General features: G+C 51.9%; 1 protein-coding gene across 5 annotated transcripts in view; it reads right to left on the reverse strand.

The window, feature by feature from the left end:
- Positions 1–18,150, reverse strand: part of PASK (PAS domain containing serine/threonine kinase) — a 50,502-nt gene that overhangs the window by 19,110 nt on the left and 13,242 nt on the right. For all 5 annotated transcript variants that reach the window (XR_012094355.1, XM_007966974.3, XM_007966973.3 and 2 more), the window contains 6 exons: positions 16,984–17,244; positions 15,648–15,816; positions 12,612–12,768; positions 6,327–7,576; positions 4,151–4,335; positions 3,243–3,410 (listed from right to left, as the gene is read on the reverse strand). Coding sequence is in view for 4 of the 5 variants with exons in the window: in XM_007966974.3 (XP_007965165.2) it covers positions 3,243–3,410; positions 4,151–4,335; positions 6,327–7,576; positions 12,612–12,768; positions 15,648–15,816; positions 16,984–17,244 (2,190 nt within the window). In the remaining variant the exon portion in view is untranslated. The remainder of the gene's footprint in view (positions 1–3,242; positions 3,411–4,150; positions 4,336–6,326; positions 7,577–12,611; positions 12,769–15,647; positions 15,817–16,983; positions 17,245–18,150) is intronic.

Below are 18,150 nucleotides of genomic sequence, written 5' to 3' on the forward strand. Positions count from 1 at the left end.
TTAAGACGTGGGAACTGCACTCTGTTCTATGAACCGTTAACAACCCTTAAGAGTCTATTTTTTTTATTGGTTCCTTTACTCAATAATTTGTTGGCTTTATAATAACATTTAAATTGACATCTTTTTTTTTTTTTTTTTTTTTTTTTGAGACGGAGTCTGGCTCAGTCGCCCAGGCTGGAGTGCAGTGGCGCGATCTCGGCTCACTGCAAGCTCCGCCTCCCGGGTTCACGCCATTCTCCTGCCTCAGCCTCCCGGGTAGCCGGGACTACAGGCGCCCGCCACCTCACCCGGCTAATTTTTTGCATTTTTAGTAGAGACGGGGTTTCACCGTGTTAGCCAGGATGGTCTCGATCTCCTGACCTCGTGATCCGCCCGCCTCGGCCTCCCAAAGTGCTGGGATTACAGGCGTGAGCCACCGCGCCCGGCTGACATCTTTTTTTTTTTAAGGCAAAAACTACTCATGTGGTTTCTTTTTACAGCAAGAGAAAGATGCTGGGGCTTCTTTCTTCTGCCTTAAGCTATGAAGGTTTAAAGAAACCCCTAGAGTCCATCGGATTCCTGATACAAACCAAGAATGAGAAGATCTGCTCAGATAAATTAAAGATGAAAACAGAAACTTAAAAATCTGTCTGTTGGCTGGGCATGGTGGCTCACACCTGTAATCTCAGAACTTTGAGAGGCCAAGGCAGGTAGATCGCTTGAGCCCACCAGTTTGAGACCAGCCTGAATAACATGGCAAAACTCTGCCTCTACCCCCCAAAAAAAGAAAGCACAAAAAAATTAGCCAGATGTGATGGTGCATGCCTGTAGTCCCAGCTACTCAGGAAGCTGAGGGGGAAGGATCACTTGAGCCCAGGCAGCGGAGGCTGCAGTGAGCTTAGATCGTACCACGGCACTTCAGCCTGGATGACAGAGTAAGACCCAGTCTCAAAAAAAAAAAAAAAAAAAAAATCAAACTGTTTAGAAACACATGACAACAAAAGCACTGTAGAGTAAAACCTCTAGGATATGGCCAAAGTGTATTCTGAAAGCTTAATACTGTAAACACTGTTACCACTAACAGCATTGAAAATACACATTCAATACAATAATGTAGAAAAATAGCAAAATTAACTCATAGAAAGCATAAGAAATTAAAAGAAACCAAAAAAGTACTTGATGAGTAAAACAGACATTTGGCAAGTGAAGCAAAAAAAGGGAGTGAAACAAGAATTAGGACAGCCAAGGGAACATCATCTTCCAGGTATTGACACACCATCCAACCGCCACTAGGCCAGCCTCATGCAACTCTGACATTAAAAAAAAAAAAAAAAAAAAGGAAGGAGGGAGGGAGGGAGGGAGCGAGCGAAGGAAGGCAGGAAGGAAGGAAGGAAGTCAGGTATGAATATAAATGAAAAAGAGAAAAAAAAAAGAGAAAAGAAACGAAATGAAACAAAACTCAGGTATGAATATAAATGAAAAAAATCCCAAATAGAAATAGCAAATCAGGCCAGGCACAGTGGCTCACGCCTGTAATCCCAGCACTTTTGGGAGGCCGAGGTGGGTGGATCACAAGGTCAAGAGATTGAGACTGTCTTGGCCAACATGGTGAAACCCCAACTCTACTAAAACACAAAAAATTAGCCGGGCGTGGTGGCACATGCCTGTAACCCCAGCTACTTGGGAGGCTGAGGCAGGGGAATCACTTGCACCTGGGAGGTGGAGGTTGCAGTGGGCCAAGATCATGTCACTGCACTCTAGTCCGGCAACAGAGCAAGACGCTGTCTCAAAAAAAAAAAAAAAAAAGAAATAGCAAATCAAAAGTCAAATTCAGCAATGCATTAAGAACTGTTATAACGTAATCAAAGACAGATTCTGTGACTATGTTATTCATTTTATTAATAAAGGCAAGAAGGATATGAATATCTCAACAGATGCTGAAAAGACATCTTTTGATAGAATTTGATGCAACTCAGCACTCATTCTTAAAACATTTTAGCAGGTTGAAAGTAAAATGAAAGATCCTCGAAAAAAAGATGCTCATCAGGAATGAAAGGAGCCATGGCCACCTTGGAGAAGCAGCGGCACACCTGCTGTGCAGCACACTCCACAGGTCCTAGCTAAGGATAGACAGGAGCGAAGAATCAAAGGATGATGACAGGCAAATCACAGAGGGGAGGGACAACACTGTCATTACTGCAGAGGAGTGGTTGTTGATCTAGAAAATCCAAAAGATCCACTAAAAAAGCATAAGTACTAGGAAGACTTGGATATAGACACATGATGAATCAATCCAAGCTCGGATCTTTGGTGTATTCCAGCCACAAGTGACTAGAAAATGCAGGGAGCAAAGGATCCCGTGGGCAGTATTCTGTGACCCTCCCAGGAACCTGCCAAGCCAGGCACGAACACACCTGGACAATCTAACAGGATTCACAGCAAGCAGCAGATGCTGCTTCTGAACAGGAAAGTGGGCATCGTCCTGAGGTCAACTCCCCCACAATGCAACATGTCCAGGCAGCTACGAATCCCCAGAGGACTTGGGAGGGAGGGACAGTAAGTTCTAAACCTTACTTGGAAGGAGAATATGTAAGAATGACCATGATAACTGGGGAGGAAAGGGGTGGGGGAAAGAGCAGCTGGTAGTATTCAGTGCACCTAGAAGGACGCCTAGCACACACCAATCCCTGCTCCAGCCGTGAGCTATAAACAACGCAATCACTCCCGTGACCTGGGAAGACCAAGGGCTTCTGCTGGCTCGCTTGCTTGCCTCTTTCTTGGGGTTTTTTTTCCAGCGGGGTGGAGGAGGTCCTAAATTTGGTTTTAAGCATGCATGTGCAGTGCCCACGAGATATCAGCATCTAAGTGGGCAGTAGGAGAATGGCGCAAGACCCAGGCTCAGAAAGGAGGGAACACAGATCCAGATGTGGGATCTCAACACAAGGGCAGGAGGCGAAGCCCTGAGCCTGGCCTGATCGAGGTCTGAATCTACAACTTGACGGGATCAGCAACCCTGGATGTCGACGTGTGTGCTGCTAGGAGAGCTTCCTTGTATCCAGAAACCGCCCACATGCCTGGATGTCGACATGTGTGCTGCTGGGAGAGCCTCCTTGTATCCGGAAACCGCCCACATGCCAGGTTGTGTGCTTGGTGCCATATGTAGAGGACTCCTCCAAAAACCCCAGGTTTAGAGAACTGGGACCAAAAGTCAAGAGCCATTTGAAGTGGTGCCCGGCACCACTCCCCTCCCACAGCCAGCATACCTCCTTGTTTTTTTCCTTGTCCACAGCTGTCCACACGAAGCCGAAGGCCCCACTACCCAGCGGGCTCAGGGTGCTGTACTTTTGGGAGTACTCGCCCTCACAGGCTGCCAACCCCTCTAGTTCCACAGCCTTGGGGGGCTCCTCAAACCAGGGTCTGGCTCTGAGTACCTGCAATGCAGAGGAAGGTCTGTGGGGTCACATGCAACTGCACCTGGCAGAGGTGCAGCACCCACAGTGGTCCCCCTGCGTCTTCAGTAGCCACCCGAGGCAGGTGTGCCCTGCCTTCCAGTCCCCTCTCCTCCCACGCTTTCAGACAGGTCTGAAGGCCTATCTCCACAGGGCACCCCAAGCAGCCTCAGCACACTGATCCCAACTGGCACACATGTTGAAACGTGTTCACACCCCACCATACACATGGGCTTATGCAGATTTAAAGTGGCTGTATAGTCACACTGGATACTAGAAGACAGTGTGCAAAGTTACAAACAGGGCCGGGTACAGTGGCTCGCCTCTGTAATCCCAGAACTTTGGGAGGCTGTGGCGGGTGGATCACCTGAGGTCGGAAGTTCAAGACCAGCCTTGCCAACATGGAGAAACCCAGTATCTACTAAAAATACAAAATTAGCCAGATGTGGTGATGCGTGCCTGTAATCCCCACTACACGGGAGGCTGAGGCAGGCGAATCACCTGAACCCAGGAAGTGGAGGTTGCAGTGAGCCGAGATCGCGCCATTGCACTCTAGCCTGGGGAACAAGAGCGAAACTCTGTCCCACAAAAAAAAAAAAGAAAACAAAAGTTACAAACAGACCGTATTCCCATCCCCGAGGAAACACAGAGAGATGCCAACTAGGATATCTGCCACACAGTACAAGACAAGTCCAGGGCAGGCATTGACTGCAAATACCCACTTCCACCAGGCTGGGTCCGGTGAGCTCCGCAGCGGTGGAGTGGGTGGAGCTGGGCAGGCTGGCAAGGAACAGGCGGGTCCTGGCGGCTGAGTCGCGGTGGCTGTGGAGGAGGTCTTTCACCAGCCAGCAGCAGAACAGAGGTGTGGGGCCTTGGAGCTCCACCCGCCTCACCTCAAACTGTACGCCTGAAGGGTAAGAAGGTAAGAACGCACAGGCCTGTGCTGACCTGGCTAGACAGCAGCTTTAGGTTAGAAAGTCCAGTCCCCAGAACGCGGCCCAGAGAACAGCCCAGGCAGAGAGGCAGGCAGCACCAAGGCCTAGAGGACAGCTGTCAGGGCCGGCCAGGGAAAAACCCCGGGGCACAGCCTGCAGGTCTGCAACAACCACACCTCCTCACTCAGGGCAGCCAGAGGCCAACGAAGCCCTCAGGAGAGGCCTGAAGACCACCCCAAACTCAGAATAGCCTGAGGAACCTGCATTCAACATGCCCCTACACACAGTGGGTCTTCGGCCTTCCGGTGGCAAGAATGTGAAAGGCTTACATTAAAACCATGTACATGTGTACCTACTCTAGTCACTAATAGCCATATTAAACTCCATACCCACTTATACAGAGAAAGCATGTGCACATTTTTCCACAGCCTCCTGCTATACACCAACGTAAGTGTGGTTAGCCTTTTTTGGTGGTGGGGATTTACAGATCATTTTATTTTTTTCTTGTTTATATTTCTAATGTTTGTACAAATAACACGTATTATTTACAAAATTCTTTTAAATAAAGAACCCTAGTTATCAGCACTACAAAATCAGCAATATGGAAACAACTGGTCAAAATAATGTGGACCTACTAAGAAATGAGGAAAATATGGCCAGGTGTGGTGGCTCATGCCTGTAATCTCAGCACTTTGGGAGGCTGAGGTGGGCGGATCACAAGATCAGGAGATCGAGACCATCCTGGCTAACATGGTGAAACCCCATCTCTATTAAAAATACAAAAAATTGGCCGGGCTCGGTGGCTTACGCCTGTAATCCCAGCACTTTGGGAGGCCAAAGCAGGTGGATCACAAGGTCAGGAGTTCAAGACCAGCCTGGCCATCATAGTGAAACCCTGCCTCTACTAAAAATACAAAAAAGTTAGCCAGGTGTGGTGGCACATGCCTGTAGTCCCAGCTACTCAGGAGGCTGAAGCAAGAGAATCGCTTGAACCCAGGAGGCGGAGGTTGCAGTGAGCCAAGACCATGCCATTGCACTCCAGCTAGGGTGACAGAGTGAGACTCTGTCTCAAAAAATAAAAAAAAATAGGCAGGGCGCAGTGGCTAACACCTGTAATCCCAGCACTTTGGGAGGCTGAGGCGGGTGGATCACGAGGTCAGGAGATCGAGACCATCCTGGCTAACACACTGAAACCCCGTCTCTACTAAAAATACAAAAAATTAGCCAGGCGTGGTGGCGGGCGCCTGTAGTCCCAGTTACTCGGGAGGCTGAGGCAGGAGAATGGCGTGAACCGGGAAGGCAGAGCTTGCAGTGAGCTGAGGTCACACTACTGCACTCCAGCCTGGGCAACAGAGCGAGACTCTGTCTCAAAAAAAAAAAAAAAAAGAAATGAAAATAAAAAGAAAGTAAAGCAGAATCAACCTCAACGGGCAAGCAGAGTGGCCTGATCACACGACCCTCATAGAAGGGCAGGTTTTTTGTTTTTCAGAGATCAGGGCAGCCTAAACACCAAAAGCACGGAAGAAGAACACGGGAGCACCTCGTCATGCTCACATCTCTCTCGGCCTCTCCATGTGACCACTGAGGTGGGGGCCGGCGGGAGGTCGAGAGACAGACTCCAGCATGACGTCCCCAGGCCTCTCCTGCTCCCAACAGAATCTCCCCAAGCTGCTGCGAGGAGTGGCTCTCTGAAGTGTATGGCCTGAGTTGGGAGACACAGCTGGAACTGATGGGCACGGGGCAGGGGTCCTGGGACCCTGGGCACCACCCTCCCCAGGCACACACATTTGTAATCTTAATTTTCAAGGGGTGGATGATAATGCATTCTCCTCTAAAACATGATTTCTGCTGAAACTATTCCAGGGCGAAACCCCATCAGACCCCAGAACAAGGAAGGCCCCGCACCCCCACTGCACTGTGCTCTGGGGGCACCATGCTTCTGCCCACGGGGCCCGGGACATACTCAGCCGTAAGCCATCTCGATGATAGCAGCTCCCGGAGTAGGCACCCTCCTGGATCTCCCGCTGCAAGCCAGCAGCCCCGGGCATCACGGGTGTGGAGGTGACCTGGACGTTCAGCCTTGGCTCCTCTGCTGATGGGCACGTGTCCTCAGGGCCAGCATCCAACACAGAAGGAACGTGTCCTGGGCTTTCTCCGTCGCTTGCTACATAATGCTCAGAAGACACCAAACAAACCTCAAGCGGTTCTGTTGGATCATGTTCCAGGCAGCTCTCCCGGAACTGTCGGCCTTGGCCAAGGTCAACACAGGTGCCAGTCAGTAATAACAGCTCCCTGTCATCCAGGACACAGGACCCCTGTTCCTGGAGACTGGCCACATCTGGATCGGAGCCCACTGCCAAGGAAGAGGGTGTCCCTCTGAGTTCAGACGGAGCACAGGAACAACTTGATGAAGTTTGGTCTGTCTGGTCACTGAAAAAGAGTTCCTTGAGGTTCCAGGAAAACGAATTCACATCAACCTCCTGGGCCTCCACTGCTTCCAGGCCCCCAGGGAGGTCTGTGGCCAAGGCATAGCAGGCTGAGGAGCTGCCCGTGAAGCCACCGTATAGGTCTCTGCCTCCCAGATCGCAGGACAACACAGGAGCAGGGACAGCCGGGCGCTCTGTCGGAACGAGTTCGGCGTGGGGCACATCCAGGGCTCCCGCAAGGCTCAACTGGGACAGCTGCTCCTTCATCAAGCAGGTCTGCAGCTCTTCTCGGTCGTTTTTCACTCCCAGCCACGGCTCATCTAGAGTAGGCGTCCCAAACGAGAGGCCTGCCATCCCAGAGGGGTTGGGGGCCAAGTCCTGGCTTTGCCACCACAAGCCCCATTCACTCCCGTAGCAAGGGCAGTGCATCAGGAGGCTGCCCCCCACCAGCTGACCCTTGGCCTGGGGCTTGGCCATGGCAGCCCCAGCCCAAAGGTCTGAACTACCGGGACCACTGACTCCCATCTGCTCTAGCCGGGCCTCCTGACACAGGCCACACATGCCAGCGTTACTGCCCCCATCCTCAGCTGGGACTGGAGCTGCAGAATCTTCACAAGAAGCGAATGGCTTCACATCCACTGGTTCAGACCTGCTTTCTCCCAGAAGATCCTGTCTGGGACTCTCTATTGCCACAGGTTCGTCTCTCCCCAAGGCAGTGACTTGCTGGTCCTTGGGCAGCGCCTGTTCACCGTGCACTGGCAGGCTTCCGTCTGGAACACTGTCCACCCTGGGGATAACGACATGGGTGACCATCATGTAGGGCCACAGATGAGTCAAAAGGAGAGACTGCACCGATTGTCCACTAGAACTAAGTACTAAGCATTAAATGCCACCAATTTATAACAAGAGAAAGACCAAATTTTGTGACCAAGTTAAAAAGCACTTAGTCTTAAATTTCTCCCAATTAAGTCCGTATTTAGAAAGGATTTAGCAGAGAATGCTACCAAAAGCCCAGCAGTAAAGTACAGGAGCACTTGCCAATGCTTTGCTCAGCGCTCTCACTTCATCTCAGGGCCTCCAAACCCCAGTCAGCTGTGCAGCTTAGCCGCAGCCCCGCCTGCAAGGGGAAGTCCCTGCTGCTGCCTTGAAGAGGTGTGAGAGGAAAGGAGGGAGGGATTGGAGGGTCCCTGGCAAACTCTACAACAGTAAAAAAAAAAAAAAAAAACAACTGATTGACTACAAACATCTGACTTCACAGCCACTAGGGAAATGGCTCTCAGATGGGGCCCACGCAGAAGGGGACAGGGGTCGGGGGGGCTGGGCACAGTGGCTCACACCTGTAATCCCAGCACTTTGGGAGGCCGAAGTGGGCGGATCACTTGAGGTCAGGAGTCTGAGACCAGCCTGGCCAACATGGCAAAGCCCTGTCTCTACTAAAAATACAAAAATCAGCCAGGTGTGGTGGCAGGCACCTGTAATCCCAGCTACTTGGAGGCTGAGGCAGGAGAATCGTTTTAGCCTGGGAGGCAGAGGTTGCACTACTGCACTCCAGCCTGGGTGACAGAGTAAGACTCCATCTTAAACAAAAACAAAGAAAGAAGGGGACAGGGGCCAAAAAAGAGAGAGGAGGCTGGTGAGGGCGGCTCCTAAGAGGTGGCACACAATGACCCCAGCATTCAGCACATGGTGACCCACGAGGAGGCTGCCACAGTCCAGACAGGATGATTACAGAGCCAAAGGACCCAGGCCTCCTGTCAGCCACGCACTGTGGCCTCCACACGACAGACTGACGCTGGGCACCAGATGAACAGAATGTGACTGCACCCCCTCACTCGGGGACAGACAAACAGGTTAATGTCAGCAACCTAGTAAAGGTACACCAGAGGCTCAGGAAGAGCACAGGATCGGGCACAGTGACTCACACCTGTAATCCCAACACTGCGGGAGGCTGAGCCCAGGAGTTCGAGACCAGCCTGGGCAACACAGGGAGACCTTGTCTCTACAAAATATTTAAAAATTAGCCAGCGTGGTGACACACACCTGTAGTCCCAGCTACTCGGGTGGCTGAAGTGGGAACCTCGCTTGAGCACAAAACTCTAGGCTGCAGTGAGCTGTGATCGCACCACTGCACTCCAGCCTGGGCAATGGCCAAGACCATCTCAAAAAAAAAAAAGACCAAGAGGAAGGATACAACCCAAGGGTGGGTTCCACAGAGAAAGGGATTCTGAGCCAAGTTCTGAGGAAAAGCAGTTTTCTGAGGGGAACTAGGGGTAGGCTGAGGGTCTGTGTCTGCCTGCATCTCTCCCTCCATCTCTCCCATCTCTCTCTCCCCTGCACCTCCCTCTCCCTCTCTATCCATCCCATGCTTGAGACAAACCTCATGCAAATGCTAGGAAACTGCACATCCTCCTGTAGGACCAGGTAAGGCAGGAGGCGAATGCACACCACGAGGGTCTCATAAAGTCCCTTGCCAAAGAGTCTGGGCAACTTCTGGGGCACAGTCTGAACACACAGCTGAGGCCCCTGGGCAGCCCTGCATCTTCACCCATGCTCTTGGGGCCTGAGTAGCGGACCGCTGCAGTCTCAGTACCCGTTCTCCTCTCTGCGGTCACCTGGGTCCACGGGCCTTCCATCAAAACCCTTGGGCCAGATGTGTCTGGGGATTTCAGAAAAGTCATATGGCCACTTGCTAGGGAGACCCCAGCAGGCTGGGGAGAGGGCCTCATGGGCATCCACTGCCCTGTGTCTGCAGTGAGGCCTCTGAATACTCAAACTGCAGAGGTCAAGGGAAAGCCACGGACAGCTGCACGTGCGCTCAGGGCCAATTTGACCATCCAGTGCTTTTAGCATCAATTCTAAGAAAAATATTTCAGTGTTGGGGGCATTCTGGGTTTCACAATTTTGGCTAAGAGATTGTGAAACTGTGGATCTCTGATTTTCAGCAGGACAGCAACTCAGGAAACACGAGGATATACTCCAGCTGCCCTGGCAGCCAGGCATCGCCATGCCACTCAGTTCTGGCCAGCATGCAGTCAGGGCATGAAGGATGTGATCTGCCAAGTGCACACAGTCCCTTGAGCTGCTGGGACCTCAACCCAGGGCAGTCCCAGGGATCATAGGTCCTCCACTAGGGATGCACCAGGGCCTGACCTCTGTGGAGATCCGAGACCCCCACCTGCTGTCTGAGCACATCACTTGGGGTCTCTTCTAGTACCTGATCCACAGTCTAACAATTCACTCAGCTTCAGCATCCATTTGCTAACAATCAGACTGCACTCCCAGGATTACCAGGAAAACTAAAGGAGACAACTTAGAGGAAGCACCCAACTTAAATCCCTAGAACACAAAAGCACTCCGTACAGCTCACCTACTTCCTTCATGCTTCCTACCCTTGCTCTCTCTTACTGTTTCAGCTTATTGTCCTGACCAGACCACAGTTCTCAGGAACACACCTCAAGTCTTCTGCAATGCTCATTTGTTGAATAAGTGAACGAGTGAGTGACTGAGCGGGTGAATGAATGGATAAATCTCTATAGTCATAACTGCACTAGATGTGTAGTAGATGCTAATCAAACTCTTAGAACTCTGACATCCAAAAACGTCCAATCCAATAGAAAGACTAGGAATTGGCTGATCTTGGCCAACTCCCTTGGTACAACCAAGTCCTGGCAGATGAGTTGTGTCCAAGGTCCTGAGGAGAGCAACAGGCCACGTGGCCTCTGTCTGCCGAGACGTCCCAGACAAGGGGAGCACTGGCAAGGGGGCCCAGTCGCTAGTGCTGTGAGCACCCACGGGCCAGACTTGGGCCCTCAACGACGGTCACCCCATTTTAGCTTGGTGGCACCTCTGGAGAGGTGCACACAGCAATATCATTCATAGTAATATTGAAAACTCACATGTGTTGAGCGCCTGCTCTGTTCCACACAGTGGAAGGAGAGCAAGTAGAGCCAACAGCTGCTCTCTCACGTCACTGAACGTGGACACACAGTGGCAAATGGAAAATCAGGGAGGCTAAGCAAACAAGAGAAAGCACCAGCACATCGGCCATTGGGACAGTGGCTCATCAGCTAGGATGCCATCCAGGAGGCTTCGTTCCGAGAGGGCCTGTAGAGGAAGATCTGCAGGACATGTATGTGCATACACATACACACACATTTAGGACAGTGTGCACGGTATAATCCCAGCCGTGCTAAAGGAAAGAAGCAGTTACATGTGAGCACACATATGCACATGCACACATAAAATTGTAATATGCAACTATAGTTGAATGCACAGGAAGAAGGCCTGGAAGGTTCTAACTGCTGACTGCGGTCCCCTGGGGGAAAGAGTGGGATTGGAGGAGGGGGATTGGAAGACGGCCAAGGGAACTGTCGCTTTTACCATTATTCTTCTATAATTAAAAAAAACATATATTCATGCATTACATATTTTTAAACATATGTATTTTATATGTATCTATTACATATTTTTTAAAATAATTTCGAGACTAGAAAACACAACAAGGTGGATAAATATCACAGACACAGCGATGAGCAGAAGGCAGACAGAAGGAAATGGTGCGTCAGGCTCGACGGCAGGCAGTCTAACCTCCGCCCTGACCTAGGGCAGCGGGGTGTAGGGGGCACGGTGCAGGAAGGGACCCGGGGTCTGCAGGCAGCCAAGAAAGGGTCCTGGACCACCTGGGCACCTACAGTTTGGGCACCTTTACTGCAAACTGTGCATAAAAAAAGATTCTGGGCTGGGCGCGGTGGCTCACCCCTGTAATCCCAGCACTTTGGGAGGCCAAGGTGGGTGGATCATGAGGTCAAGGGATTGAGACCAGTCTGGTCAACACGGTGAAACCCCGTCTCTAGTAAAAATACAAAAATTAGCCGGGCGTGGTGGCAGGCGCCTGTAGTTCCAGCTACTCAGGAGGCTAAGGCAGAAGAATCGCTTGAACCCGGGGGGCAGAGGTTGCAGAGAACCAAGATCACATCACTGCACTCCAGCCTGGGCAGTTGAGTGAGACTGTCTCAAAAAAAAAAAAAAAAAAAAGATTCTGAAGAAGAAAATGGGTTAAAAACACACACACACGCTATGCACAATAGGACTATGAGAATAGAACGAGTTTTTATTTCTACTTTTCCAAATGTTCCTAATTCTCTAATATAAACTTCTTTTACTCTAAACAGAATATTTTAAAATATGCAAAGAGAACAGATTCGTATGACTTTGAAAATGATAAAATTAATCCCAGCACTTTGGGAGGCCGAAGCCGGCAGATCAAGAGGTCAGGAAATCGAGACCATCCTGGCCAACACGGTGAAACCCTGTCTCTACTGAAAAAAAATACAAAAAATTAACCAGGCATGGTGGCAGGCACCAGTAGTCCTAGCTACTTGGGAGGCTGAGGCAGGAGAATGGCATGAACCTGGGAAGCAGAGCTTGCAGTGAGCTGAGATGGCACCACTGCACTCCAGCCTGGGCTACAGAGCGAGACTCTATCTCAAAAAAAAAAAGAAAATGATAAAATTATGTTATGTTTTCATCAGTTCTCTGAAATCTACCTAAACAATCTGGAACTCTCCACAGCCTGCTTCATTATCCCTACAGTCAGATAGTAACAGCACGGTGCCCTCCCGTACAGGCTGATAAGGACTCAGCCAGGCAGCGCAGGAAACCCAGCTGTCACTGTGTGTGGAACACAGCAGGCACTCAACACATGTGATTTTTCAATATTACTATGAATAATAGGCTGAATATTTCTCTCTGACACGTTCCTCATTCACTTACCATCTGCCTGGCCTTTTACTAAACCTGTAACCTCCCACCAAGGGACTTACCCTGGAGCAGGCTGAGGAGAGAGGCAGGAAAAGAGCTGGCTTCCAGTCTCCAGCTCAGTCTGAGTCCCGGTGACGATGTCTTGGCTTTCCACTAGCTTCTGGGTCTCATCTTGAGGCACAATGTGGCCACCAGCAAGCACGACATCGATCCTTGGATCTGGCAGCAACACCAAAAAAGAGTGTGTGCTCTTCACAGAAACTCCCTAAAACTAATCTGCTCATTTGCCTGGAACTCACTGAGGCTCCTTTACAGCATGACCAGCATCGACCACCTTTCACCACCCCAGGCGTCCCAGGTTCAAACCAGTCTCTGCCTCCTGTCACCCTGCTGCTTGGCCCAGGACACCTGCAGCCAGCTATCATGATCCTGTTAACACCCAAGTCAGAGCACGGCCCTCATCTGCTGACAACCCTCCAACAGCTCCCATCTGACTCTGGGTAGGTCAAAGTCTTGGCCATGGCCCCCCAACCCTGTGGCCTCACTCCCCCAGGTCTCTCCACCTGGCCCTCTCTGGCCAGCCATCCCCGCCTCCCTGCCATACCTGAAGTATTAGAGGCCTTGAGATCATGGCTCCTGATCCCAGAAACACTGTATCTGGGTATCTACAAGGCTTCCCTAGGCCTCCTGGGCCCCCAAGTCTAAGACTGCACGCCCTCTTTGCTTTCCTCCTGAGCTCTGGCCGCTTCCTGGGCTCCACGTATCACCTGGCTTCCTCCAGTCCCCGTGAGGGCAGGGGTGTTTGCCCGCAGCGCAGCCTGGCACATGGTAGGGGATGAGTGTATGTCTCTTGGTTACATGAGAGAAAGCAGCCTGCATTAGGAAGGACCCTGGGAGGCCGGGCACAGTGGCTCACACCTGTAATCCCAGCACTCTGGGAGGCCGAGGCAGATGGATGGATCACCTGAGGTTGGGAGTTCGAGACCAGCCTGACCAACATGGAGAAACCCCGTCCTACTAAAATTACAAAATTAGCCGGGCATGGTGGTACATGCCTGTAATCCCAGCTACTCGGGAGGCTGAGACAGGAGAATCACTTGAACCCAGGAGGCAGAGGTTGCAGTGAGACAAAATGGTACTACTGCACTCTAGCCTCAGCAACAAGAGCGAAACTCCGTCTCAAAAAAAAAAAAGAAGAAGAAGAAGAAGGACCGGGGAAGAACCCTAGCCCCAAGCCAAGGGAAGCCTGCTCTGTGACCAGGACTGTTGGGTGGTTCGGCATAACTTCTCCGAGAGGCATTTTTGACAGTAACTAGCAAAAGTGTTCATTCCCTGAAACCAGAAGTTCCACTTCCAAGAATTCATCCTAAGGAAGCAATGTGAGAGGCACAGAAATGTTGTGATCCCCTCCCCCAACCACCAAATATCCGACAAAGAGCCTGTACTAAACACACAAGCGTGCGTACACAGGTCAGGATTTGGAATTCTGGAAAAAAGGGAAGGGGAATATCATCAGTGCCAGAGGAAAAAGCTCGTATAAAGGATAGATTATAACACAGAAAAACCCAGACACGATGAGAGGAACCACATGCTAAGAAAAGCCAGGATTGTAAGGAGAACCAACAGCCTAACAAAGCATCTTTTAAAACAAATGTTACAATCCAGCTTCTAATGCCCCAGGCGAGACCCTGTGGGGAAGGAGGCCGGGGGCGTGTGCCAAAGAACTCACTTGAAGCCCAGAAAACTTGTCTGGGTGAATGAGTGTCTGACCATGAATGTTTATCTCACAAGGCCGGTCAGTCCCATGAAGCTGTAGTTTTCCTCAGTGACTGTATTAAATCCACTTTTGCACTCATTCAATACCCGAGTGACCACGTGCAGGACAACCTCGCAAGCCAGCACCTGCCGACCCGCCTGGCCCCACCACGATGCAGAGCCCTGACGCGGCTGAGCTTTCTGCCAGCACGGGCCACTCTCTCTCTCTCTCTTTATCTCACGCCCACTGTGTCCTTCCAAAGAACAGAGACCCCCACCCGACGCCCCGCCACACTATCACCTGGATCCTCGAGTCTCAGCCTGGCCCAGGACTCCAGAACCACACCCAGTGAGCCCCGCTCCGGGGGGCAGAGCCCGTGGAGGCAGAGTCCCGGGGTCCCCACCAGGGCAGAGCCAGGGACAGGGTGCGCCTCCACCCCATGCTTGTCAACAAAAGAGTGAGCACTGTGCAAGCAGCCAGGGGTCTGCTCCTTACCAGGAGCTCAGGCGTGGGCCCTGCCGGGACATCAGTGGGTTCCACTGCCCCCCACTGCTCCCGGCCAGAGTGGGTCCCTCGGGACAGGGGGCAGCGTGCCTGTCTTCACATGCCACACACCTAAGACTGTGCATATGAAAGGGACTCAGGAGTATTTGTTGAAATAATTTAAAATGTTAAATTAAAACTATTTGGGATAAATATAATTAAACCAGGAAATACTGGTAGAACATTCAATTTAGGAATTGCAGTCAACCCTCAGTACACTCAGGGGATGGGTTCCAGGACCCCCAGAATGCCAAAATCCAAGCACCCTCAATTCCCACAGCCCACCCCACGGAACGCAGGTGCATGGAAGGTCAGTCCTCTATATACGCCAACTTCATCTCCCACCAATACTGGATTTCTGAGGTTGAAAAGAATCCGTGTATAAGCGGACCCTCCAATGTCAAACCCAGTTGTTCAAGGGTCAGCTGTAATCCGATTTGCTACATGGATTCACTCAAACGACACGAAGCTACATAAGTTTACTTAGAAAAGACAAGACTGTCGGTTAGCTGTGTCTCGGAGGCTGTGTCTCGGATATTATGGACACAGGTGATGCAATCGTGGAGGGCTTTCTATTCTTCTTCTCTGTGCTCATACATTTGTAAGAATAACCTGTCACAGCCCCTGAGACAGAGAGGAACATCAAACCAGGAAACAGTCACCCCCTACTCCGCGCCCCCAGCACCCCTAAGCCTCTGGAGGGGCCGTAGCTCCTGTTCCTCCCAGCCCTGTCTCAGAGGCACGGGGCTGTCTGGGGCTTAGCAGCTGCAGGCGCATTCAGGAGGAGGACATGTCTTACCCTGGGCCCCCTCAGCGGGGTCCTGGCCTTGCCACGGGTCCAAGGTTTTCTCCCCACACCCACTCTCATCACCGACATCCAGGCAGCTGGCCAGGTCTGGGAGCGGTAATGAGCTGTCGTACGCAAGGTCCATGTAGCTGTAGAAACCAGGAATCAGGAAAGTGATATTCTAGAAAACAAAGTGGGGACATTTCAGAACCTGGAGGATCCACGCTGACCCACTGGACTGTCCCCCTGGGGGAGGAATGGACACAAGGAGAGCCAGTCCCCGAGGGTTCACCCTCAAGGTCAGGAGGGGCCTCGGGCCAAACGTCCCTCGACACAGCTGAAGCCCCGCTGAGCCGATGCTCAACATGCAATTCATGATTTTTCCCCTTTTGTTTTTTTTTTTTTTGAGACGGAGTCTCGCTCTGTCGCCCAGGCTGGAGTGCAATGGCCGGATCTCAGCTCACTGCAAGCTCCGCCTCCCGGGTTCCCGCCATTCTCCTGCCTCAGCCTCCCGAGTAGCTGGGACTACAGGCCACCTGACACCACACCTGGCTAATTTTTTGTATTTTTAGTAGAGGCAGAGTTTCACCATGTTAGCCAGGATGGTCTTGGATCTCCTGACCTCGTGATTCACCTGCCTCGGCCTCCCAAAGTGCTGGGATTACAGGTGTGAGCCACTGTGCCTGGCCCCTTTTCTTAAGTAAAACGTAAAAACACAGTTTGCAGCAAGTTACAGCGACATCAACACATCTTTGGAGCAGACATCTGGCCTTTGGCCCCATGTTTCCATGGATCTGGGAGCTATGTCTGCAAGTCTCACCTCACGCGGCTCACTGGTGGCCAGAACGGTGACGTGTGCCCAGGACAGAAGGACTGTGGGGCCTCCCAGGCTCCTCCCAGGCCAGGAGCTGCTCTGACAGATGCTTCCTCAAAGCTATGGGACACTGCCCATAGCATCCAGGAAGAACGCTAACTGCTTTTTAACTAACTTAAATTTAACTTAACTACAACTTAGCTTAGATGCTTTTTATTTCTACTAGGGTGAGAAATGAACCCCGGCAGTTGTGTCGTAAACCCTGGTCCATCAGTCAGACCAGATCTCTAGGGCTTCAAGGCACAGTGCTCCTCTCCCTCCCTCCAACAGTGGCTGCTGGGGAGGGGTGGAGAGGAAGGAGCTTGGCAGCTGTGAGCAGGGCCCTCCCTCCCTGGACCCAAGGTCCCTCCTGGGTAAAGGTACGAGCTGGAGAGCTTGCCGGGCGCGAGGCCTGTGCCACACACAAGCCTGCACTGCAGAGCACAGCGGCCTCCTCGGAGGGAACGGGGAGCCAGGCACCCAGGGCAACCCCACCTTGCCCAGGAGCTCGGTCTTTCCGTAACCAAACAGCGTCAGTGCGAAGCTATGGTTGATGCCGTGGATGGTCCCATCTGGTAGGAGGGTGATGAGGCCACTGATGGTGCAGAACACCCAGATAGATGCCCAGTAGCCCCTCACAGGGGCTTCCTCACTGGTGGTCGCCTCCTCACTGTTGGGTTGGGATTTCAGTTTTAAGCTCAGAGGGAAGGTGGTGCCATCCCGGGCTCTTCCAACAGATCTCTGAATCTTGAGATTCTGAAAGAAAGGCTTGTCGTTTAGCTCAAGCCGTGTTTCACATGGACAGAGCACTGAATCTGCGCTGCATCCGACCTGACTTCTACCCCCACATGTCATCAGGGAAGGTCCCCAGGACATCTCACACCCACACTGCTCTGCCTTCCTCTCCTCCAGGGCCCGCCTGGCCCAGGAAAGAGCCCTTCTGTGGGTGGGGAGGACTCAGTGTCCAGAGTCGCCCTAGGCACAGCGACCCCAGGGCAAGTGAGACACCCCTACTGAAGGGGCCGGGCACCAGCAGGGAGGGAGGGAGGGAGGACTGTGGGGCTCAGCCTCGGGGCTCAGCCATGTCACTGGCAACTGCCATCCTTGCTCTGGCCCCAGGATACTGGCCCCACAGGCTGCACCGCACCAGCTGTGCATCTGTGGATGTGTACTCCCACCCCTCTCAGCCTTGGGCAATGTCCCAGCTTCCACCTCTGTGGGTGGCCCAGTCCCTCCCTCCATCCTCATCCCTCCTACCTGGGAGGCAGTGGTTCCTATGTTGCTCAGCTCTCAGCGGCCTTCTCGGCTCCCCCATCACTCACACAACCAGACCCCTGTACTGCATTCCCTCTGCTTTAAGTACTTGGAATGCACTCGGTTTCCCAACTAAATCCTGATGAATACGGCACTCCAAACCAAAGTTTGTTTGTTTGAGACGGAGTCTCACTCTGTCGTCCAGGCTGGAGTGCAGTGACACAATCTTGGCTCACTGCAACCTCTGCCTCCAGGTTCAAGCGATTCTCCTGCCTCAGCCGCCTGAGTGGCTGGGATTACAGGCGCCTGCTACCACACCCAGCTAATTTTTGTATTTTTAGTACAGATGGGGTTTCACCATGTTGGCCAGGCTGGTCTCAAACTCCTGACCTCAGGTGATCCTCCGGC

This window comes from Chlorocebus sabaeus, chromosome 10 (genome assembly GCF_047675955.1).
Source record: "Chlorocebus sabaeus isolate Y175 chromosome 10, mChlSab1.0.hap1, whole genome shotgun sequence".
Classification (NCBI taxonomy): Eukaryota; Metazoa; Chordata; class Mammalia; order Primates; family Cercopithecidae; genus Chlorocebus; species Chlorocebus sabaeus.